Source organism: Gymnoscopelus braueri (genome assembly GCF_963280865.1).
Source record: "Gymnoscopelus braueri genome assembly, chromosome: 20".
Lineage (NCBI taxonomy): Eukaryota > Metazoa > Chordata > Actinopteri > Myctophiformes > Myctophidae > Gymnoscopelus > Gymnoscopelus braueri.
In genome coordinates, this window is record NC_137622.1 from 22,670,090 (window position 1) to 22,693,056 (window position 22,967).

The 22,967-nt window shown below is 43.7% G+C and overlaps 2 protein-coding genes across 3 annotated transcripts; one reads left to right on the plus strand and one right to left on the minus strand.

The window, feature by feature from the left end:
• Positions 1–1,226: 1,226 nt before the first annotated feature.
• tmx2a (thioredoxin-related transmembrane protein 2a) lies at positions 1,227–5,842 on the plus strand. Its single transcript, XM_080416412.1, has 8 exons — positions 1,227–1,490; positions 1,586–1,646; positions 2,446–2,559; positions 2,748–2,824; positions 3,872–3,978; positions 4,454–4,519; positions 4,844–4,973; positions 5,103–5,842. The coding sequence occupies exons 1-8, from the start codon at positions 1,302–1,304 to the stop codon at positions 5,280–5,282; spliced, it is 924 nt and encodes a 307-aa protein (XP_080272538.1). The 5' UTR covers positions 1,227–1,301; the 3' UTR covers positions 5,283–5,842.
• A 756-nt stretch (positions 5,843–6,598) lies between these two features.
• On the minus strand, positions 6,599–22,792 carry LOC308076230 (palmitoyltransferase ZDHHC5-B-like). 2 transcript variants are annotated; one of them, XM_080416411.1, is made up of 12 exons: positions 22,668–22,792; positions 18,697–20,242; positions 18,299–18,420; positions 17,386–17,543; positions 16,283–16,455; positions 14,689–14,791; positions 14,406–14,497; positions 13,993–14,125; positions 13,625–13,733; positions 12,766–12,872; positions 10,802–11,736; positions 6,599–8,219 (listed from the first exon to the last, which is right to left on the minus strand). In XM_080416411.1, the coding sequence occupies exons 2-12, from the start codon at positions 18,843–18,845 to the stop codon at positions 8,114–8,116; spliced, it is 2,187 nt and encodes a 728-aa protein (XP_080272537.1). In that variant the 5' UTR covers positions 18,846–20,242; positions 22,668–22,792; the 3' UTR covers positions 6,599–8,113. The 2 variants fall into 2 exon arrangements, with proteins under 2 accessions (XP_080272537.1, XP_080272536.1); XM_080416410.1 differs by having other exon boundaries at positions 22,543–22,683.
• Positions 22,793–22,967: the final 175 nt, after the last annotated feature.

Genomic DNA, 22,967 nt, shown 5'->3' on the forward strand with positions numbered 1-22,967 from the left:
ACTGGTGGCCAATCACAGCGCAGGATTGGGGGGTGCAAATATCCAAACCTCACATATAGGGCCGGTTTCACCGCCCAAAAATCACACCCAGTGTGAAGTGGGCGGTGTGGTCACAGTGGTCATCACAGTGGTCATCACAGTGATGGAAGAAGTGATGGAAGAAACCATAACTTTAAAAAAACACATTCATGTTTTTTTTTAAGTTATGGTCCTATTTATAGGGCTATGCACATGTGTCATGTTTCCCTAGCCAATCACAGTCCTGAATAGACTGTGATTGGCCAATCACGGTGCAGGGTTAGGGGGGTACACTGGTGGCCAATCACAGCGCAGGATTGGGGGGTGCAAATATCCAAACCTCACATATAGGGGTGGTTTCACCGCCCAAAAATATGTACAGTAAACCCCTGGTTTGAGCCAAATCTGGGTTGAACGTGATTTGTGGATCTCCCTCTGGTGTTGTGTTTGTGGACGTGTTTAACGTTTTTGAAGTAGTTTGACAGGTACATGGGTGTCTTTGTGGTGTAGTGTATCTTGTAGACCAGGCCCATTGCAAGTTGCTGTACTCTGTCCTCTACCCTGAGCCATCCCACCTTAGCAAAATGAGCAGGGGTTAGATGAGTTGTAGGTGTGAGGCCAAGTAGCCTGACCAGTTTGTTTTGGGATGTCTGGAGCCTTGTTTTTAAGGCCTTTGTAGTGCTATGGTACCATGATGAGGTGCATGCATAGTCAACAGCTAGAGTCCTCATTCCTCAATGTATTCTTACTGACCAGCGTCAGGAGATCCTGTACAAAAATCTTGTTCTTTGGTTGACTTTTTTGATAACTTTGCCATTTTTTCACTGGAAAGATTTGCCTCTAAAATACATCACAGGTAGCCGGTAATTTCCTCTTTTCTTGTGATAACATTGTCACCCACTTTTACTGTGAAGCCATCGGCCTTGCTTGCAGAGGTTTACTTTGGACCCCAAAAGAATGGATTCAGTTTTACTCAGGTGTAATGATAGTTTGTTATAGACAGCGAGACTAGGTGCAGATTTTACCGAGTTCAGAGTTAAGGGTTTTTTCGACCTGCAATGTGTCCATCTGGTGGCAAATGTAAACAGAAACTTGGTGGCACAATGTACCAAATCATGTACCGGCACTCGACGTGTCCAAGAACTATGGTGCGGATTTCCATTACGCGCAAGCGCAGTGGTAAATAACAGTTGGAGTTCAATTCATTCTAGCAGCTGCCAGCTGCCTCAGCTGTCACTGCGCTCAACAGCCCGCTGTCTCCTCGCCTTGCTTAGGGAAGGAACATGGGTTTAATCACTGGACTTGTCGCCTTCTTTTATCACTTACCTCAAATTTACAAATGGCTGTTGAAGCCCTATTATATCTTATCGTTCCTCCTATCGGCCGCCTTCCTCGTGGTGCGCAAGGCTCCGGGTCTGTGCGACCACCTGGCGACCCAACGGGACGACGGCGACTCCTGCAACTTTGACTGGGTATGAATGGAGATAGTGTTTCAATTCACACACGCACAGCCAGGCCAGCGGTGCTAAATATGGTTGAAGTTGCTATGTCATGTTTTGCTTTACAGAGAGAAGTGGAGATTCTCATGTTCCTTAGTGCAATCGTGATGATGAAGAACAGGAGAGCCAGTAAGGATCACACGCAAAGACACACACGCACGCACGCACGCACGCACGCACGCACACACACACACACACACACACACACACACACACACACACACACACACACACACACACACACACACACACACACACACACACACACACACACACACACACACACACACACACACACACACACTCAACCTTTAACTTAAGACTACCTCTCTAAGGGCGTAGGGTGTTGCCAAAAACTATCATTGACTTGTTTTGTAAACATTGCAGTCCTAGTACCATATTGGTATGGCTTTGATTGATTGATTGGTTGACATTTTTATTAGGCAAAAGAATGTAAAACAACACAGTTACATTTATAATACTTTTGTCTAAAAGGTCCGACCAAAAAAGTCCTTGCGGACTTGTTTCCGTTGGGGTCCTTGAATACTTACTGAATACTTACTTTAGTCACGCTGATGAAGGCTGTGTGCCACAATGCATAGGTGTATTTTTTTTTATTCTTGTGATGCTTTAGCCATACCAATAAAGGCGTTTACATTGTTCCAGCCATACCAATAAAGGCTTTTAAAAATTTCCAGCCATACCAATAAAGGCTTTTACATTTTTCCACAAGAGTGCCTTTGTCTTTTCCCTTTTTGTCATTTAACTGTCACCCATTTCTACCAAAGAGCACCTTGTTGGGGGGTGTTACTCTTAGCCAAAAAGACACTCTCCTTTGTCTTTTTTCTACACATTTGTGGCTTTAATTATCTTCCCTTTTTTCTATATTGTTTCCATTTTCTGTTTCCCCTCACACCCTTTCTTATAGTCACCATTGAGCAGCACATGGGCAACCTGTTCCTCTTCAGTAAAGTGGCCAATGTCATCCTCTTCTTTCGAGTGGATATTCGGCTTGGGATCCTTTACTCCATCCTGTGTATCGGTCAGTGATGTTACCATATACATGTCGTATGTATTAGAATAATAACTATTGCATATTTGCTCTCATGGTTAGACATACGGTAGGTAGGGTTATGTCCTGTTTAGTTGCAGGGCATATATTTATTGTGGTCAATGAGTGCTTAGAGGTACAGTATGGTTAAAACCATTTGCATGTGTGTGTTTCCACAGTATTTGTCATGACCTGTAAACCACCTCTCTACATGGGCCCGGAGTACATCAAGTATTTCAGTGACCAGACCATTGATGTAAGTGTTTAAAAGACTGGGCTGAATTGGCACAAGACATATGACTCCGTATGGTCATGATGGAGAATAGATCATGCATGGTGCATAACTGCAGCTGCACACAACTCACAGAACCGGCAATGAAGGATTGCATCTACTTTAAAGTCAATTCAAAATTAGTTGACTGAAGGCTAACACACACATGAAGTGTCTTGAGAGTTAGTCCAGATGCTAACTGGAATTCCACACACTTGTCTTAGACTTGCAAAAAATACTTTATTTGAATAGTTTTATTGTTTAAGGCCCTGACACACTGAAAGCATCATTGACGTGAGTGTAGCCTACCAGGTGCACGTCAACGTCAAGTATTCACATTGGAAGCGTCAAACCGTCTCTATATAGTTGTCTACTAATGCACTGTATTGTTGCTTCACATTTAGTGCTGAGCCTCCGTACCTGTCATCTGTATTGTCCCTAATTGCTTCCCATAGCACTGGCAGCAGTCAGTCAATAAAGTCCACTGTAGCACTCATCTCGTCCATGTGTGATTGCATATAATATATGACAGGCTTTTAAACGCATCTCACAGACCCAAATTTACAAGGTAGGCCTACATACCAAAACACACAAACGCAAGCACACGCACACGCAAGGAGTCCACACTGTGCTCCATCGTTCCATTCACTCTATTCTCCCTCTATCTCTATGATCTGTGCAGAGCGTTGACATTCCAAAATAGAACCCAGCTCTGAAAGACACATCAACAGCCGTTGTAAAAAAATGTGTTTGATGACACGTGTGTCTGCCACTTTCAGTGTATCATGGCTTTAGACATTTATCCGGATTTAAATCTGATTTTTATCTGGATGAATGTCTAAGCCTGCAACATCAACCATGGAATTACTGAAAAGTTAATTATCAGGTGGACCTGTTGCACAAATTTGGTGGCCTCATATATTGATGTCATTTGGTTAACTGTAAGCCCGTTGCAAATTGCAAAGTGTTTGTCCTGTGGATGCATCACTCTAATCTTGTGTTATTGAATGCCATCTTTGCTTTAATTATCAGGAAGGGCTGCAGAGGGACAGTCGTGTCACCTGGATTGTTGAATTTTATGCCAACTGGTCCCCAGAGTGTCAGGCATTTGCTCCCGTCTTTGCAGAACTTTCACTCAAGTAAGAGTTATTCTCTTTCTCATTGATTGTATGCACTTGTTACATATATGATTCTCTCCCTTACAGGAAACATAACATCTCCACAGCAGCCCTAAGAACATTATACATAATTAGAGATATACTGCATGTATTTACTAATTCTCAGGCAGGACTTGTGTTGTTACTGTATACTGTATGTTGTTGTTACTGTATGGCAGTGTTGGCTGATTGTATCTTGTAGGACTCAAAACGTTTGACTATAGTCCTTGGCCATAAGCCCTTACAACCCAGACACCCTCGTATCATACAGGCCTCTTCACACCCATACTACTAGTACCTTGAACCAACTTTCGACTCGCCCAGGTTAAACATCTCAGTTCAAGTTTTCAGACGGAGACAACAAGTACCCTTTCTTTGATTAGTATTTTTCATGGTCCTCAATGGGCAACATACAGTATTACTACGTTGTCTTTTTTGCCTGTCTTATGTTCTGCAGGTATAACTGTGCTGGTCTCAGGTTTGGGAAGGTGGATGCAGGACGCTACGGGGATGTTTCACAGAGGTCAGCTATTCTCTCTCAATATATACCGTATGTCCATGTTCATTTGCAATGTCCTAGAAAATGACTATTGAGCAAGGAATGTAACCCCGACTGCTTTAGTGTAACTGCCCCAGTGGGCAGCACCTACTAGGTGTGTATCTTTATATCTGTATGAGTTAGCAGGGTATCGCAACAAAAATTAAAATAAAGATTAAGAGTAAGAACCCAGCTAACAGGGTAAAGCTGTGTCTTTTTGTTCACACACCCTACAAAAACATTACTTGTATATTGCTATTAATGCTGTGTAACTCGTACTGCCTTACACTATGAATTATTTCTGTACAGGTACTGCGTTTCCACCTCCCCTCTGTCGAAGCAGTTACCCTCATTGGTGCTTTTCCAAGGAGGCCGTGAAATCATAAGACGTCCAATGGTGGACAGAGATCGTAGAGCCGTGTCTTGGACCTTCAATGAGGTGTGTGATCTGTTAGGTCTAAAGGCCTGAACACACCAGTGTTGTCGGGCAAGGAGCGCCTGTGCCGGATAATCGGTTTGTTTGTCTCTCTTACAGACACACACTCATACATAGTACTTTTCCTTCTAGGAGAATATCATACGCGAGTTCAATCTCAATGAGCTGTTCGAGAAATCCAAGAAGCTGAGCAAGGGTCGCAGCAACAAGGGAGATGAGCAGAGCACTCTTCAGCCACTTGAGGGCAGCGATGAACCCCAGCCTGAAACCATCAGCCCAGAACTTCCCACAGAGAGCAAGAAAGATCAGTGAAGTTTGGGGGAGACATTTATCAGAAAAGTCCCATTTCTTCCAATACTGTTATGCCATTGTTCTCACAAAGAAGCACAGGAGTGGGTGATCTTCAAATTATGAGATGAAGGCAAAAGAGAATATGACACTTGAAAAGATCACCAGCACTCACTTGAAATCCTTTTAAGATCTCAGATCTCTTATTTATTAAATTACCCAGCAGCAGCAACCACGGTTTCGGCGAAAGCCTTCCACAGCGTGATAATTAGAGTAATCATCAGACTGAGAAAGGCTTTGGCCAAAACATTGAATGATTGCTTGTTGCTGCTGCTGTCATTTCATAAGCGATCCTAAAAGGACTTAAGTGAGTGTTGGTGATCTTTTCAAGGTACTTCTTTTCGAGACTTTTCAAGGTACTTGTTTTCAGAGACTAACTAAATTGTGCCGTCTGTGGCTTTATGTACAATAATATTTTAGTCTTGTGATGTCCTCTGCTCGTTTCCTGGATATGACATCATAAAGGTATTAGGTAATATATGGAAGTGAGATGAATTGAAAAATAAATCTGGCTAATGGATGCTGACTTCTAAAATAATCATTAAACATTTACATTGGCCACTCACCTCATCAGTTTGACCTTTTTATTCTGAGAAGACATCTTTTAAAAAAATCTTCATAAGGCCATTTGGAAATGTCTTAACATATTCATTACAGATACTTATGAAACTCGTTCCATTCGTCACAGCCCACAGTAGCAGTATTTATTCTCACATACAGTATACTTGTTATACTCGCATCATTTCAATTGTTCATTGGCCACCTTCTTTGGCCAGAGTGTGAAGAAAGTAACACAGGTTCTTGTCACATCACCTCTGTATGACAGCTGCTTGTGCCAATAACGCTGATGCTGCTTCATTTGTTATTACCACACGCACATGATCCAGGTGTGCCATCGACAAGGTTTTTCTCACAGGTATGCACGTCAGAGATGCATTCAGCACAACAAAATCACATGCACACCAAGGACATAGCCGGTAGGAGAGGTTGGGGTTGCGAAACGTGGTAACGCAACCAGTTGGGATGAATGATGTGTGCTTCAAGCGTACTCTCCAAAACTGAAAGACATGCTACATTCAGCTAGCTTGGACATTCTAAACTAAATACCTTCTGGGCTTTGATGAAAAAAGAAAAAAAATGCACAATATTGACAGATACGCACGCACGCACTCACACACATCACTGCCTATATATTCTTATTTTTTCTAAACCTGGTTGTGGGCAAAAAGTGAGCTGTACCTTTGGAGGATCTTTTTTTTAAAGTAAATAAATCAACAGGGTAAGCCAACAGGGAAACAGAAATATTCAAATCTGGTTTTGTTTCTCAGAAATAATGTAAAAACAAATAAAAACAGTAGAAAACAATAAAAATATGCTTGCTTCACTATGAATGGTCTCAAGGCAAAAACCAATCAGTCAACCAAACAGTCCCCAATTGCAAACCAGTCCCTACAGTACTTAAAATATTGATTGAGGTGGTCTCATTACCCCTCCCATACGCCCATACCTCTTTTACCCTTAATGAAAAACAAAAATAAATTGAAATTTATAATCTGATGACTTTACATGGGTGTAGTTACTAGTGACTGGTTTGGAATTGTGTCCAGAACAACAAAGGTTTTCCTGTCTGCTGAAATAAATAAGCCCTTCCCTCCCTGCCCCCATTTGGCTGGCCATCCTTTAAAGGTTCTTCTAGCTTCTTGATTGAGAGACAAAAACATTGCAGGAAAAAAAAGAAAAACACCAAAAGGACAATCAAGTTAAAGCTACAAACATAGGATTTGCATAATGTATCTAGAATAAAAATTACAAGCATACATTCCACAAAGAAGCTTGTGCTGCACTTATGATTCTGAATTTCTTTGTGGCTTTCAATTGTTTTCCATCTCAGCTGTCCGCCAAAGATCATCCTTCTCTTTTGGATGATAAGAATTCCATCCAGAGTCCTTGATCGGCTGATGCAGCCGTCAATTTTAAAAACAGGCAACTGATTCAAACTTGCTTTTCGTGAATAATTGCACACAATATATCAGCGATAGTTACCTTCAACACCTCACTGTTCGACCCAATAACTTCTAATATTCTTTATACATTTATATAAAACAATATTTAAAAAAAATATTTATAAAAACTAAAATGATAATGTGTTTATGGGTGCTCACAGGTTGTCTCCTTCGACCAAGAGCTGGACTCCCAGCTCCAAGTGATTCAATCTGGGGAGTAGTGTGTGAGGCCCACGGTGGAGGAATTCAGTTAAGAGTTCCTATTGGTCACCGGTCCAACATCTCTCACTCTTAAGTTCCACGACCATAGTGAGAAAAAGCCACTCCTTTTAGGGTTTGAGTTACCATTGTAGAGACTTATCGTGCGCTAATGTACCAAAAGGGAAAACAGCGAATCGCTGCAAAGTCATTTGTCTTCTATGGACATTTTTGTACCCTAAGCCGTGATGCCACTAGTCACATCAGTATATGGCTCACAGAGTGGCTTTTCTGAGAGAATATCCTCTTGTGGAAACACAGAATGATGTGGTGCCTTGTTCGACTTCAATTAACTGTTTGTTCGAATAAGAAAAGGTTGGCAGAGAAGAATGGCCAGTGGCATTACAAAGATAACAAACTTAAGTACCAGACCAATCCTATTCTGTCAGTCCCCTGTGCTGACAATTAGGACAGAGAGTGAGAAACAGTTTTTGTTGCAAGGTTGTGAATATGAATCCTGCTCAACTGAGAGAATAAAAAGTTGTCCAGTGGAATTATCCTCCCCATGATAGGCTGTGGAGGCTTGTCCGTCACTCAAACTGATATCTCATAGGTGGTCCCGCCGACGCCCGTCACTTTCTTCACCCCGCCACCCGGTTTGGATACACTGTGATTGGCCAATCCTGGGCGAACGGTGGATCTGATTGGACATTCGTGAGGGAAGGAGGGATGGGGGTCAAGGATGGAGACAGGGTAGAAGGGATGGTGGAGGTTAGTGTTTCTAGTTTCTACTTCTATAAACATACAACAGACATTCCTTTTTCCTCCGTTATTTTTAAAGGCATTAGAATAGCATCTTTAAGGCCCATTTATACTTGCCGTACGTACATACTCAGCGTATGTACGGAGCAATACTGGAGGTAACATTAGGGGGCACATCAAACAGTACACAGAAAAGAAGAAAGAAAGGTAGAAGGGCCTCAGGAGTTAACCACAGCGCTACTTTAGCGTTGCCAGCTTAAAAATGCATGTGAAGTTTGCAGACGTGGTAGCTAAATCTGTTCTCTCCACGTAAATGTATATTAAAGTATATTTCTATATTTTACATACATTTTACATAATATAAATATACATATGATATACATGTATACTTTCTTTGGGGGAAAAAGGTATGTATTTCTTTCAGCGGCTATCTTAGTTACAACCAGATTGAGCCAACATTAAAGTTTAGTTTTTTAGTCATATTTATTCAATTCTGGGAAATGATGAAATGGCTCTGGGCTGCTACGGGGGTAGTGCTAATAGTTTTGCATGTTATGTTGGAGACATTCTGTCCATGAAAAATATCTTCAGTATATATTTTGTCCAGTAGATATCTTAGTTACAAAAAGATGAAAGTTTTGTTTTCTTCAATGAGTGCTACTTATTCAGTTTTGGGAAAACAAATCTATTTAGCTCTTTAGCTCAGTGGTTGTATTAGGCCGCGGACCCTCATCTGAAAAGAGTTTGTGCCAGGAACCCCTAGAAGAGATTATTTTTTTTATTAATCTAAAATTATTCCAAAATGTTGAGTAGTACATACATGGTACAACGTCAAAATGTTCAAACATGTTGTACAGTTTTTAATATGCCAAAGTATAAAATAGGGTTAAAGTGGTTAAACCGATTATGATGCTTTGCTGGGGACCGCCTGGAACCCCCTCAAGGACCCATGGGGGTCCCCGGACTGCACTTTGAGAACCACGGCGTTAGCTCAAGTGCACAGAGCCTCTGGGCTGTTGAATCACCCGGCCCTCTAGTGGATTACATGATTGAACCTCAATATAGACAAAGTATGGAGCCGAGTATGTGTATAAATACACTTGTGCTCGGAATGTAGTGGCACATACGAATCCATTCTGAAAGGGAGTATAAATGGGCCATTATGGTACAAAAGGTTACGGAATAAGATGGCAGAGCCTTACTCAGTGTTATGAGTACATTACACTGAGGAAGCTCTGCCGTAATGCGTCCGTATGAAGCCTGTGCTTACCTAAATAAAAAGTACCTCAAGGGCGTATTAGTGAGTGCTGGTGATTTTTGTTTATAAGAGTTCTTCTGAGCAGTGGAACCAGTAAAGAGACTACTTGTTGAGACTTGACTTGTGCTTGCATTCTTTAAAGTTATAAGATGGGACAAAACAGGAAAGAGGACTACAAACTACAGAGCAGCACAGTAGACAGACTTTTAAGAACCAAAACATGCACCCTCACTTTTAACACCTAGCTATACACGGACATATAATGCGCTGTTTTCACAGCAGCCATTTTAATGGATAAACACAGCTGATAATAACATTGTGTGTACGAGATTCATTTAGGCGTTTCTGTGTACCAGCATGCTACAGAAGATGTCCATGCTGGCAAACAGCATATATAGCAATACAAATTTCCTCATATCATTTTATCAATGATTTTTTTTTCCTTTTTTTGTATATTTGTGGGATTCTCATTTTTGCTTTTCTCTTTCTCAAGAGAAAAGGTTATTGAGATGAGAAAAAAAACTTGTTTTCAGTCCACAAATTGTTTGTCCAATCCTAGAAAACATATGTTTAATGAGAAACATAGAATAAAATGTATATATGTTTAATTTAGAGCAATCATAAAGATGACATTATTTTCTTAAATTCTTTCTTTCATTTAGAGTAGCCAATTATATTTTGATCCCTTTTCTATTCAATTTAGTCATCATGCCAATTAATTCCTTCCACTAATGTTGTACCCTACTGGCACATCTGCCAGTGAGGAGCCACCACCGGGCAGACGTAGAGCCTTCATCCTACTCCTCCCGCTCAACATTCCCCAATGACAGGAGCCGCCCCAGCCCGTAGGATTACATGCAGTGACAAATATCACCCACCCCGTCCGCTGGCTTCTCTCCCCTGAACACAGACAAATTGTGATCGTATAGAGACGCTTGCCCGAGCAAGATGCACAGCGGTGGATTCGAAACCCCTAGAGTCCGAGGTGGTGGGCAGGTACTTTATTTCGGCTGTGTTTACCCATCAAAATGGCTGCTGTGAAAAGGGTCTATAGAACAGGCTAAATGCAGTGCACATACAAACATAAAATCACATGCTCAAAAGCAGCAAAGACTGACTGAAAATCACAGAGGACGAAAAGGAAGACTCACACAGATCAGGGAGGAAGAGCAGGGCTGACACAGACCAGGGAAGAAGAGGATTAGGTAGTAAGAGAAGGAAAAGTAGAAGGCTGTCGGATCTGGCAACGGAGCTCTACTCACTGTGGAGCCTGTGTCCCTCCTCCGGCTACTCCCCCCGCTGTTGTGGCACCTCCTCCCGCAGGCCGAGGCTTGTGCTGCGGCCCGGCCTCCCCAGTGTAAGACTGGGACTTGCCCAGGGAGGGGCCGCGAGGTGGAGGCGAGATGGGAGGCTCCAGTGAGCGAGCCCGCGGGGAGGAGGAAGGGTTCTGAGAGGAGGCACGGGGAGGTCGAGAGGAGGAGGGTGGGGGGTCCTGGTTGTGCTGGAGCAAGTGCTGGGTCTCGGGAGGGGATGGGCTGACCGCACGCAGGTAGGCCCTATGGGGAGAGGAGAAAGAGGCGGAGCCCTGGAACAGCTGCCCCTCCCTCTGCTGGGCGAGCTGAGCAGAGAGGAAGGGCGACGTGTAGCCCTGCAGTGGGGCGCCGGCGGCCGCCACCTCAGAGTGGGTCGCCGCAGCGACCCCGGTCGCCAGGGGAAACAGGGGGCGGGGCTTCTGCGGCGACAGCTCATGGGCGGCCGACTCAAACTCGGGGCTCTCGGATGGCGTCAGCAGGCTGTCATAGGACAGGCTGCCGTTCCTAGTCTGGTTGGCTAGGCTCTTGTAGCTGGTGTCTGTGGTGCCCTCTGATTGGAGCGTGGCGAGCGCATGTTGCGCTGTTTGTGCCGAACGCAGGCTGGAGGAGCGGGAGCCGCCGGTGGACAGGACCAGGGAGGATGGGTAGGAGGTGTAGGAGCGACCAGCCAGGGAGTAGCCTGACATGCCCCCCGTGACCCCCACCGCCGTCCCGCTGTGGCCTCCGGGGCCCTCGCCTCTCTCCCCTCCCCCCCTGCGTGCACCTCCACCTCCCCCCACCACCGTGACCCCATCCAAGCTGCTGGGCTCCGAGCGGTAGCTGGGCTGGCGGCTTGACTGGAGAATAGAGGGAGATGTAGAGTCAAGACTCTCCCCACGGATCATCTGAGGAGAGGAGAGGAAAGGAGAGGAGAGGGGGTTAGAAGAGACCAGGTAAGTGAAAGCATATGGGGGGGATTAAAGGAGACAAAGATCTAACAAAGATAACAGGCAGGAGGTGAAGAGAGGAGGGAGAAAGAATGAAATAGTCATGTTACTGAGTAACAGATAACATGCTCTGGTGATGTTCTAGCAAAAACAAAAAACAAATTTCAAAAGATTCTACAGATTCTACCAAACGGGGAGAAGATAGAAAAAGAGAAAGAGGGGTCGGAACTGGATGCTGGACCAGTGCTTTTTTATCACACTACTGGATTTGTAAACAAACCAAGTGGCTTGCACAAGCACTACAACTGGATACCATAGACTGTGTATGAACACATATGAATACGAAGGACACACATATACTATAAATACTGTACAAACTATACATTCCAGGTAATGCAGTTTCAAGGGGGAGGAAGGATAGGTCCAAACACACAGAGGGACAGTCAAAATGGACACACCAAGATGATACTACTGTAGCTGAGACTTACTGATCGACTGATGGTCACTGAATGTTCAGTTCAAAGTACAGGTAAAGAAAAACAAAAAAAGAGGGGCAGGGTATTAACCACCAAAAGGAAAGCAGAGGGGAGGCAGAACTACATTCAAACCAGTCAGTGGTATAATATCTAGGTAACTGGGTCTCCACCAGTGGTGTGTACAGCCAGCGTGCCAGATTTATAGTGCAAGTTACATCATGCCATAATAGGTTGTTGGACAGGCTCTTTGTCTCTCTCGCTCTTCTTGGGCTTTTGTTGAGCAGGGCTGTATTTAACCACATCCCGTTTAATTTTACAATAGAAAAACAAGCTTGTACATATTGCAATTGTTTTGTTTTTAGATTTCATGGAAGCGCTATTTGTCCCCATGGTCCAGGCTCTAATGGTGATAAGGGACATATTTTACTTTAGGCAACTTATTCTGAAGGAGTTTGAAGTATGAATAGCCTACTTTTACCTTAAATCCTCACTTGTATGCGTGTACATGTACCTTGTTAGGGTGTGTAAGGGCAGTGTGGTTCCTCCCTGGGCTGCCGAAGCCCGGCCGATACTTGTACATGGAAGGAGTGGGCGGAGCTTCCGTCAACAAACTGCTCTCTGGGGAGGAAAGCAAACGGAAACGATGATTGAAGGTAGTGCTGGGCGATACATCGTGAACCTTGATTTGAGCAGTACTTTATTAACTCATTCCCTGCCTAGAACGACTAAAACGACTTTTGTCCTTTAAGCCCCCTCTGCCAAGAACGACTAAAACGACTTTTAATTTTTTTTTTTTTTCTTATTTATTTATTTAATTTTTAACCTAAAGACCAAGGAGATATGATTTGTTGAATATCTAGACTCCCATACACTTCCTTGTTAACTTAAAACTTAAACATTTTGTATCTTGGCTCCTGAGTACTTTTTTTTTTCTATGAAAAATCTCTGGCAGTTTGTCAAACGCAAAAATAAAAAAGTTCTGGCAGTGAATGAGTTAATGCTATATATGGAAATTGAATTTTATTTTCTAAACTACTTCCAAGATTTCCTTTTGAAGTTTAATTTCTTGGTGTGAAAGATTGAAAGGGCAGACACTCGACCCTTGCTACATATCGCCCTGGACTACTTTTGGGTATTCGTGTGTGTTAATTACAAAGAAAACAGTGATCTGTTGGCATACAAGCTAAAACAATTGGAAATAGCACAAACAATTTGAAAAGTCAGGTGAAAAGGTGTGTGTGTGTGTGTGTGTGTGTGTGTGTGTGTGTGTGTGTGTGTGTGTGTGTGTGTGTGTGTGTGTGTGTGTCCAAAACTGTGTCAGCACACTGCAAGTCAGGGTATCTGGGTTAGTGTGCATGTGTCTGTCTCACCCTCTGTGTCAGCGCGTGGCAAGCCAGGGTAGCGGAGCTCCGGTTTGGGAGGAGGCGGTGGCTCCGCATCTGCTGACTGGCTCTCTATCTGGTCCAGGCTGCTCTTGGACTAGCAGGGAGAAGACACAAAGAAAGGCCACACACATACAAGACAAAACATTAAGGCCTAATTCAAAAAAGTCTATTACTGGCAACACATGAATCAAACTGCAAGCTTACTTTATATTACTGGGGAATCGAAATGACACGCTCGATTATTCGATTCATCAGAATTTATAATTGCAGCCATATGAGATTGTACCCTAAGTGGTGGTCAATGGGCAAAACATACAATACCAATAGTATGGTAAGAGGCTAAGGGTCCTTACTCTGGTGCTGTGTCGGTCATTCTGGATGCCATTGTCCAAGACCTTGGCCTCTAACTGGGCTTCAGTGAGGGGGGGCCTAAGGAATGGAGGCTGTACTTCCACTGTCTGAGGGCCCCGCCATCGACCCACGTACCTGGGAAAGGGACACACAAAATGTTTATCTATAGTAAATTACAAAAAACACAGAAGGAAAACAACGATGTAAATATATCTTCACATGGAAGCCTTACATATTCCATTTATATTTATACAAGAGGAGGGAGAGATGAATAACAGAGGGGAGAATGGAAAAAGAGGAGAAAGAGAAGTGGGGAGAGAGAGAGAGAGAGAGAGAGGCAATGGAAAAAGCAATTGTGGAGAGTTACAATGGAAAAGGAGGGGTGGAAAGAGTTGTGGTTGAAGGATGGACTGACCTGGGGGCCAGGGAACTACAGAGCACATGCGAGATATTCCTCGTGCAGCCGTTGGTGAAGGGGTTAACACCGCCCCGAAACTTCCCTGTCACCTAGTAGGAGAGAGAGGGAGGGAACGAACACACGCACTGTTAATGTATTGGTAGATTACCTTTCATAAATGTTCAGACACTTATTCAATGTCAACTTACAAGGCAACCACAAGGCAATGTACTATAATTGAATCACATATATTAATCAATGGCGTTGCCAACTTGATGGCTATGGACACAGCTCCATGTACCTGTTCATTTGTGGTCCTCCCGCGGGCCACCAACACCATGTGAAAACCAGTCAGTCCAGCTACTGGGACAAAGAAGAGACCAGCCACACACATAACAGCCATACTGGGAGAAACTGGTCAAGGATGTGACAAAAATTACTGAAGTAAAAGATCTTCACTATTTCGCAATAGTCATATACAGTAATAATACAATATGAACAAATCAAAACAAGCGGCATGTTAAGGGAGAAACGTGGCTCTACAACCCCAACAGAGTTTCACTTTTGATTTGAATGGCTTGTTTTAATGACTTGGCTTTTAGAAATAAACAAAAGGCTTCACTCTGAATCTATGGCTGATAAAGAGACAACTAGAAAATCACAAGGTAGCAGAAAATATTTCCAGAACAACAGACGAATGATTAACTTTGTTTGGATGCTGTTCACCTTGTAGGCCAACTGATTACAGATCTCAGAGAAAGCGCTGGAATGTCGGCAGAGCAGTGGCAACAGTGAGGTTTCTTTTGTTTGATTTCAACACAGATTTGTTGTTCACAATGTCGTATTATCAGGGTAAAAATACGATACTGCGTCATTTCGTATTTTAATGCATCAGAGATGCAGGATGCGTGGTTCACCAGGTGGGTGGAGATATTAAGAAGGGGTAGGGATTATTAAAATCAGTCCCTATGTGACGCATGACAGTGTGACTAGTGGCAAATCAAAATGGTTTTTTTTCCTGTAATTTTACCGAGCTGACTAACAACAATAGTGTGTGTGTGCGCACGCGCCTGCGTGAGACTGTCCTGGGCATAGCTCGGGCGCTGTCCAACTGATTGGCATGTGTCCCCCAGATGACCCGGAGGTGTGCCGAGTGAGATCAGTTTTCAGAGAACTATGTCAGTCTGTGGATCTGTGGAGGACGCAACGAGTCTGTGTTTGGGCCTCACTGTCGAAGACTGGGAGCTAAGAAGTACTTGCTTGCAAAGAAGCATGCACTCAAATTAGTGGACGTTTTATGAGGAGTGGTTGGTCTATGTCAATACCAATAATGGCAGAAAGTTTTTCAAGGCAATTGCCCGATACGGATGGCAAAGACTACAAAGCATTGGATACAGGTTGCAATGCATCTTGCCACCAGTAAGAGAATGATATCTCCCCCTCTCTCTCTCACACACACACAAACCTGAGAACACTTAGGTGAAACATGTACAAAATTGTTTATACTAATATTTGTATTGTAGCAATTATCTTCATTATTATACTGTATATTAGAATTGTATATATTCAATATTTATACAGGCTATGAATATAGTCATTAAAACATAACAAAATCGGCACACGTTCTGTTTTACACAGAAATATTAGGGTATTTATAAACTAATCAGATCAAATTAGGCAAAAAGATATATAGTGATATCAAGGACCAACAACACTATCCCAGGGTAATGGTGTGACCAGAAAAACATTCAGTATGTGGGTTCCATACTTAAAAAGCAGAATACTGATATCTACACCATCATTGCAGCATATGCAGTTGTGCACACATGTTTTCTAAAGTGTGTGACGTAAGCATAACCATGGCTATGCATACATCTCCCCCGGGTGAAGGATACGTGACAGCGGCATGTGGTGTGTCCAGCTGCTGTCGGTGATGCAGGACGTAGACCAGGCCGAAGCCAAACACGTCCACGATGTGGGTGGTGAGAGACAGCAGGAACAGGAAGAAGTAGCGGTAGTTCCTTCGGCCAATGCAGTTGTTCACCCAGGGACAGTGATGGTCAAAGTCCTGACGGGGGAGGGGGATGTGTGGCAGACTCATGAAAGAGGCTCATAACACAAGATGAACAGCTTGCACAAGCCTAATTACACATTTCCCTCCACTTTATGGGATTTTTGTACATGAAGAATCCCTGAGCCACATGAACGAACACTAAACATTTGCTATGCATTTCCGGGACGTGATTCAGGTTCAGATACTTTGAAGTGGAGGCCACTGACTGTGTCCCATGAGGGCCAAGCTCAACACTACACCAGGTGATCTCAGTGATGAGGACACATTCACACAGAGAGGGAGGAGCTAATTAGTTCAGACTTCAGACCGGCAGCCCAAATCCAGCCAAAATCGGATTTCCTATCCAGATAATTATCTGATTGGTTTTATGCAGTCTGCAGGTTATGGAATGTGATTCAAATCTGATTTGCAAATTTGTGTTTTCTTTTTTTGCTGTTCAGACTGCATAAAAACAACTCTAATCTGGATAGGTCACAAATCAGATTTGGGCTGGTAGTCTGAACAGGGCCTTGGTGAAAACACCTGGTGTGGTCGTTGGGTTCGCAGGAAACCTGCACCCGGTCCCTCTCGGCCCTCCATGGAACATGATTATGGTCATGTGTTAACACACATACATACCACTGCTGGTCAATGCTTAGATTGAGATAGCGGATTTCTTTTGCCTGGAAAAGAACTACAGCCGAAAGAGTCTACTGTATGTACTTCCCATGGAAGCTCTTTTTCCGACCAATCATGACATAGTTTTCATGTCCTGGGAATGTAAACGGATCTGCGTAGCATTAACGTAACTTCCTTCATGGCTTTATGAGTGATACTTCCTGTACTTCCGCTTAGACACTTTTCAACAGCAGTTCTTGTCCAGCCTACCCGACAAATGTAACAGCACAAGACGCAATGTGTGTGTGTGTGTGTGTGTGTGTTTACCTCCACACAGTTGTCACAGACAGAGCAGTGAGAGCAGCGTGGTGGCCGGTAGAAACGGCATGTCGAACACCACTTCATGCGCACCTGGATGCCTTTGATCTCCACTGTCTTGTACAGCGGAGCACGGAAATCATCCTCTTTATCCTCGTCCTCCTCCGCTAAAATACGCACAAACATGGTGGTCAGCCAGCAACCCTGAAAGCTCCACATACTATATTTTTCAAGTATCATCAATGTTCATTAACACATTAACCGCCAAGAACGTAGTCCTACGGTCCGTTAAATCCAACTGTTAAGCGCCGAGACCGTAGCCCTACGGGCTGCGGTCTTTTCGCGCATGCGCGGTCCGGGTGCACTTTCGGAATTTTTTTGATCCACTTCCGTTTCCGGTTTGATGACCGGAAATAGAATTATTTGGGATCCGGTTTTGACGATCACGCCCGCTCCCATTCTACAGACGAAACTGAAACTCAATTCTCTTCCTGTAGTTTTTTCTCCTCGCATTTCACTGTTTAACGTAATCCGCTCTAACTCAAACATGGATGCCCCGTTTGACACGCGATCTTCACTGGGAGATACAGGGAGATCTCGCGGATGTAAACAGACCGTGTAGAGCTCAATCTTAAGGATTTTAACAAGATCTATGGCGACATGAAAAAAACAAAAAAACAACAAAAACACCTTGGCACTGGTGAGTACATTATGAGATTAACCTCTGGCGGTCGATGTGTTAAGTGTCAGTAAATGTTGATATTGCTCTTTTTGGGTTGATTTTCCATCTCCAGTACCCTTTCCCATGAATAACATAAAATTAATTTCAGACTGGGGTTTTGAAATGAAATGTACCCTTACCCTATAGTACAGACACTAGTAGTCTCTAGTACAGTTCACCCTAAGCTGTGTGTGTACGTACCTCTAGGGAAGACTCCAGGATCCATAAAAGTGGCCATGCAGAAGTTGGAAAGGGTGAAAAGGAAGATCACAGCAATATATATAGGAATGACAGAGGAAAAGTACTCTGTTAACCATGGGCACCTGAAGAAACAGATGGAATGCAGAGAGAGAGAGAGAGAGAGAGAGAGAGAGAGAGAGAGAGAGAGAGAGAGAGAGAGAGAGAGAGAGAGAGAGAGAGAGAGATATTCCACATTTAACAAGCTGCACATAAGATGACAGGATCAGGTATCACAGGAATGACATATCATATCATTAAACAAACACTGCTAGGTACACATTTGATTGCTATACTAATAGTGAGAAATGTGTGTGTTTGCTTTACGTGTGTGTGTGTGTGAAAGAAAGAGACACACTTACGTGAAGCAGAAGAACAGTGAAGTGGAGCCAACCAGGAAGGTGGTGGCCGCGGAGACAGGGACGTAGCGGCTGGGGCGAAACGGTCGGGGAGGAGCGGAGGCAGGGCCCCCTACTCCTCCCCCAACCCCCCCACTACTGAAGCCCGGCATCAGAGAGAGAGGTGGGAAAAGGCGGTGAAGACAGAGGGATGGAGAGTGGTCTGTCTACCTACTGTAAAGGGAGCTTGAGGGGTCAAAGTGGTGACCACAGTACTGTCTGACTCGGAGGTGGGGCCATGACTAAAAACCGAAAAAAGTAACTGTATTACCATGCAAAGCAGCAAACGGAAGGCTTGCCAAGCTTCAGCGTATCCTGCCAGTTGCTGTCACGAATAGAATCACTCCAGAACAGATATGATTCTTAATAAAGCAATCTATGGTTCTGCTTGCATCTGTATAGATTGTTCCACATGTGTATTTCATGCACACAAGTTTCAACAGAAGCTCATGTTATTAAAACTGTACAACAGCAATATGATACAAAAATAGGTGGGCTATTCATAAATATTTCCATATGGCTTCAATGTAACTATTTGGTGCAAATTATGTATAAATATATTCTAAGCTGCTCCCTGGCACCAGTACAGTCAAAACTTGTGCGCGTGAACACAAGAGGTGCAGACACTGGCATACAAATGCTTTCAGAGCAATCTAGGCTTCTTCCTACACCTGAAACTCTATATTTGCATTGATGCTATTCATCCTTTAATGCTGTGCTTAAGTACTGATTACCCCTCTCAGAGCATTTTCTTTTAATACAGATATATATAGATATATATTTAAAAAAAGACAATCAGAAAATGAAGAGGTAGTGGAAGGACAGCCAGCAGGTGTAGAACAGAAGCACTGCGGGAGAAGAGGCAGAGGAACTGAGCAGCACAGCTACTGATGACTTCTGCTCTTGTCTGAGAGGGTTTGTGTAGGCACTGAGTGGGTGGGTGCGGTAGGGAGGGACAGTTCCAGCAATTAAAAATAAGTCAGCAGGAAAAAGTTAAATGCACACAAAACAAAATCTACTTCAAAAACCAATGGCTAAAGCTGATAAGCAAAACAAATAAAAGTCCATTTGAATAGTTTGCAAAATAGTTAAAAAACAAAAATGTTGCTAAAGAATGACATAAATCGCTGCCATTGAAAGCAGGCTGGAAATAAATTGGGTCAATTGGCTGAGCAGATCTCCCTCGGATCTTCTGAGACCTCTGTCATCAGTCTTTGTGTCAATGCTGGAGCAGAATCAACTCATTCCAAACAGAACCCCTGTGAGCATCGCCAAGCCATCGCCACACTTGGCCAGACCAGGGTGTAGAAGAAGCCCCGACCAGCTCCAAATTCTCTGCACACACACCTCCCTTCCCATGGTTCCTTTTGAATGAAATCGCACACAGCTACAGTAGGTTGTGTTGTAGTCGGAAACACATCAGTTTTTTCTTTTTCTCTGCCTCCTTCTCTGTAGTGTATACCCGCTCCGTCTACTTTCAACCACCACTGATGTAAACAGATTAGCGTCCCTGTAACAAGAGATAGAATCAAAATTAGACAACAGCAAAAGCATTACAACTCCCAAGTCCTACATTACCACTGAACAGAACATAAACATATAATGTATACACAACATGACAATGTAGGTAATGCCAGTGATTCATTCGTTTTAACTTCAAAAGAGGCTGCATGCAAGGGCTGTGTGTAGGGAGTGGCAGGCTGTTTGTCGAAACTTCACCACTTTCTTTTCACAGTTCCACTTTTTCTTTTCACAATACCCTTGCTGACTAACCATGACCAGGTTCAAAGGAAGACAAATCTCACTTTGCTGTGTCCAATTCCTGATTGCGCACTATCGTGCACAGAGCTGTCACACAACCTACCATTCATAAACATCACCTGTCTGTCACCACCAGAATGCCCTGAGGTGGCTCAACTGAAAACAGCCATAACAAACATCTGAATATACCACAAAGAAATGTATCCTTCATTAGAGATATTATTTATTAGGCTATCTCAACAGTTCTCCTTCTATCTAGTAGCAACACAGTCTCTGTGTGAGCACACCGAAAACAGATCCGGACTGATAGTGGAATCTGATAGTTAGGACACACCCATCCTTTCAACAATCACCAGCACAGGCACAACATCACTGTGACCCATTGAACAATCACCAGCACAACATCACTGTGACCCATTGAACAATCACCAGCACTGGCAACACACAGGCACAACGTTACAGTGTGACCCATTCAACACTCAACAGCACTGGCGTGGCAACACAGGTACAACATCACTGTGGTCCATGACCAATCCAATTCAATGATCAACGGCAACAAGGGCACAGTTCTGTCACCCATTCAACGATCAACAGCATTGACAAGTGACAACACAGGCACGTCATTAACCATTCATTCAACACTCAACAGCACAGGCACAACGTCCTTGTGACCAGGCATTCAATGATCAACAGGTCAAGGACCACAATGTAAATAAGTCTTGACTTTGTTGTTTTTATCCTTGATGTTTGTTTTCATATGCATGCCTGTGCCCTGCTATGCATGTTTTTTTTTACGGAATGTCAAATCTAATCAAACCAAACTAAACAGCACTGACACAGGTATTTCACTGTGACCTCACCTCACTGGCACTAGTGGTGTGGCAACGCAGGCACATCAGTGTGACTCATTCAACAATACTGACAACACAGGCAATATGGTACTGACCATTCAACACTCAACAGCAATGACAACACAGGCAATATGGTGCTGACCATTCAACACTCAACAGCAATGACAACACAGGCAATATTATATGGTATTGACCATTCAACACTCAACAGCAATGACAACACACAGGCACAACCACACACTATGATCCATTCAACAGCACTATCGTGGCAACTTATTCATTTATCCATTCAACAGCCCTGGCATCACAGGCAGACGTCACTGTGACCCATTCAACAGTCATGGCATCACTGTGACCCATTCAACAGTCATGGCATCACTGTGACCCATTCAACAGCCCTGGCATCACTGTGACCCATTCAACAGCCCTGGCATCACAGGCAGACGTCACTGTGACCCATTCAACAGCCCTGGCATCACAGGTACGTGACTCTGTGACCCATTGAACACTCAACAGCACCGTGGCGACAACACAGGCACGTCACTGTGATCCAGCCACAGTGTTGACACACAACTAATCATCTCGTCTGCCTCCACAACAAATCCCACCCCCTCCTCCACGACAATAACTGATGTTAATCCTCAAATCTCCACGTCGAACCTTGCCTACTATACTGGCATGTCGCCGCAACAATCTATAGCTCGCCAATAACAGAGAAGCCCCTCAAACAAGTTTAAATCCCAGTTCTGAGCAATAACGTGACAGTGACCATAGGTGGCTATGCGGAGTTCAATGTGAATTCGGCACTATGCGTTGGCTATCAGTTTACATTGATGTTATTAACGTTTAAATGACAAGTAATGCTCCCAAGTGATAAGCCAAAGCATTACCAGGCCAGGGCACTGCGAACAGCCAGCCAGGGCAGCCACTACAGTCAGTCAGCTAGCGTAGCGAGCACCAACATGCTAACAAGATGATTTGCCTCATAAAACTGACTGCTTAACGTTACGTACTGTAGCTAAAGTTTTTAACTGGCTACAGTTACGCATTAGAATGACACTATGACTAAAAGGGAAGCCCCTGCAGTTGGGATATAGCGATATAACCCAGTAACGGTCAGGCTCCTCAAAGTTATTTCGCGACACTGGCTGTTCAGTGAAGAACCCCCACAGCTCAACTGTTAGTTAGCCAACGTTACCTGGCTGGTAGCGTTGAAGTTTTGCTTTCACGAACCCCGGGTCTTCCTTTCCCCCCAACGTTTAATGTCAAAGAACAGCGGTACATAAATATCACAATGAGCGACTGGCAATAAATGTCGTGTACCTAATATTCAGCAGCATACGGGTCCTCCTCTTTATGGGTTAAGGGTGTGTGTCATTTGGAGTTGAGTTCTCTGCTCTCTTGCTAGCTTGCTAGGCCGACAGAGGAATCCCGGAACTGGTCTGTCCATTCCTTCTCAGGTGGAGTGATCAGCCAATCAGTGTGTGAGAGTTGGTAAAATTCTAGATCCCATCGCCCGGAGGGAAGGTCCCGTTGTGATTGGTTAGCGGTTATCAGCCTGATAATATCAGGCAACCACTTATATACCATAATAGAAAATAATTAAAAAAATATATAGAAAGT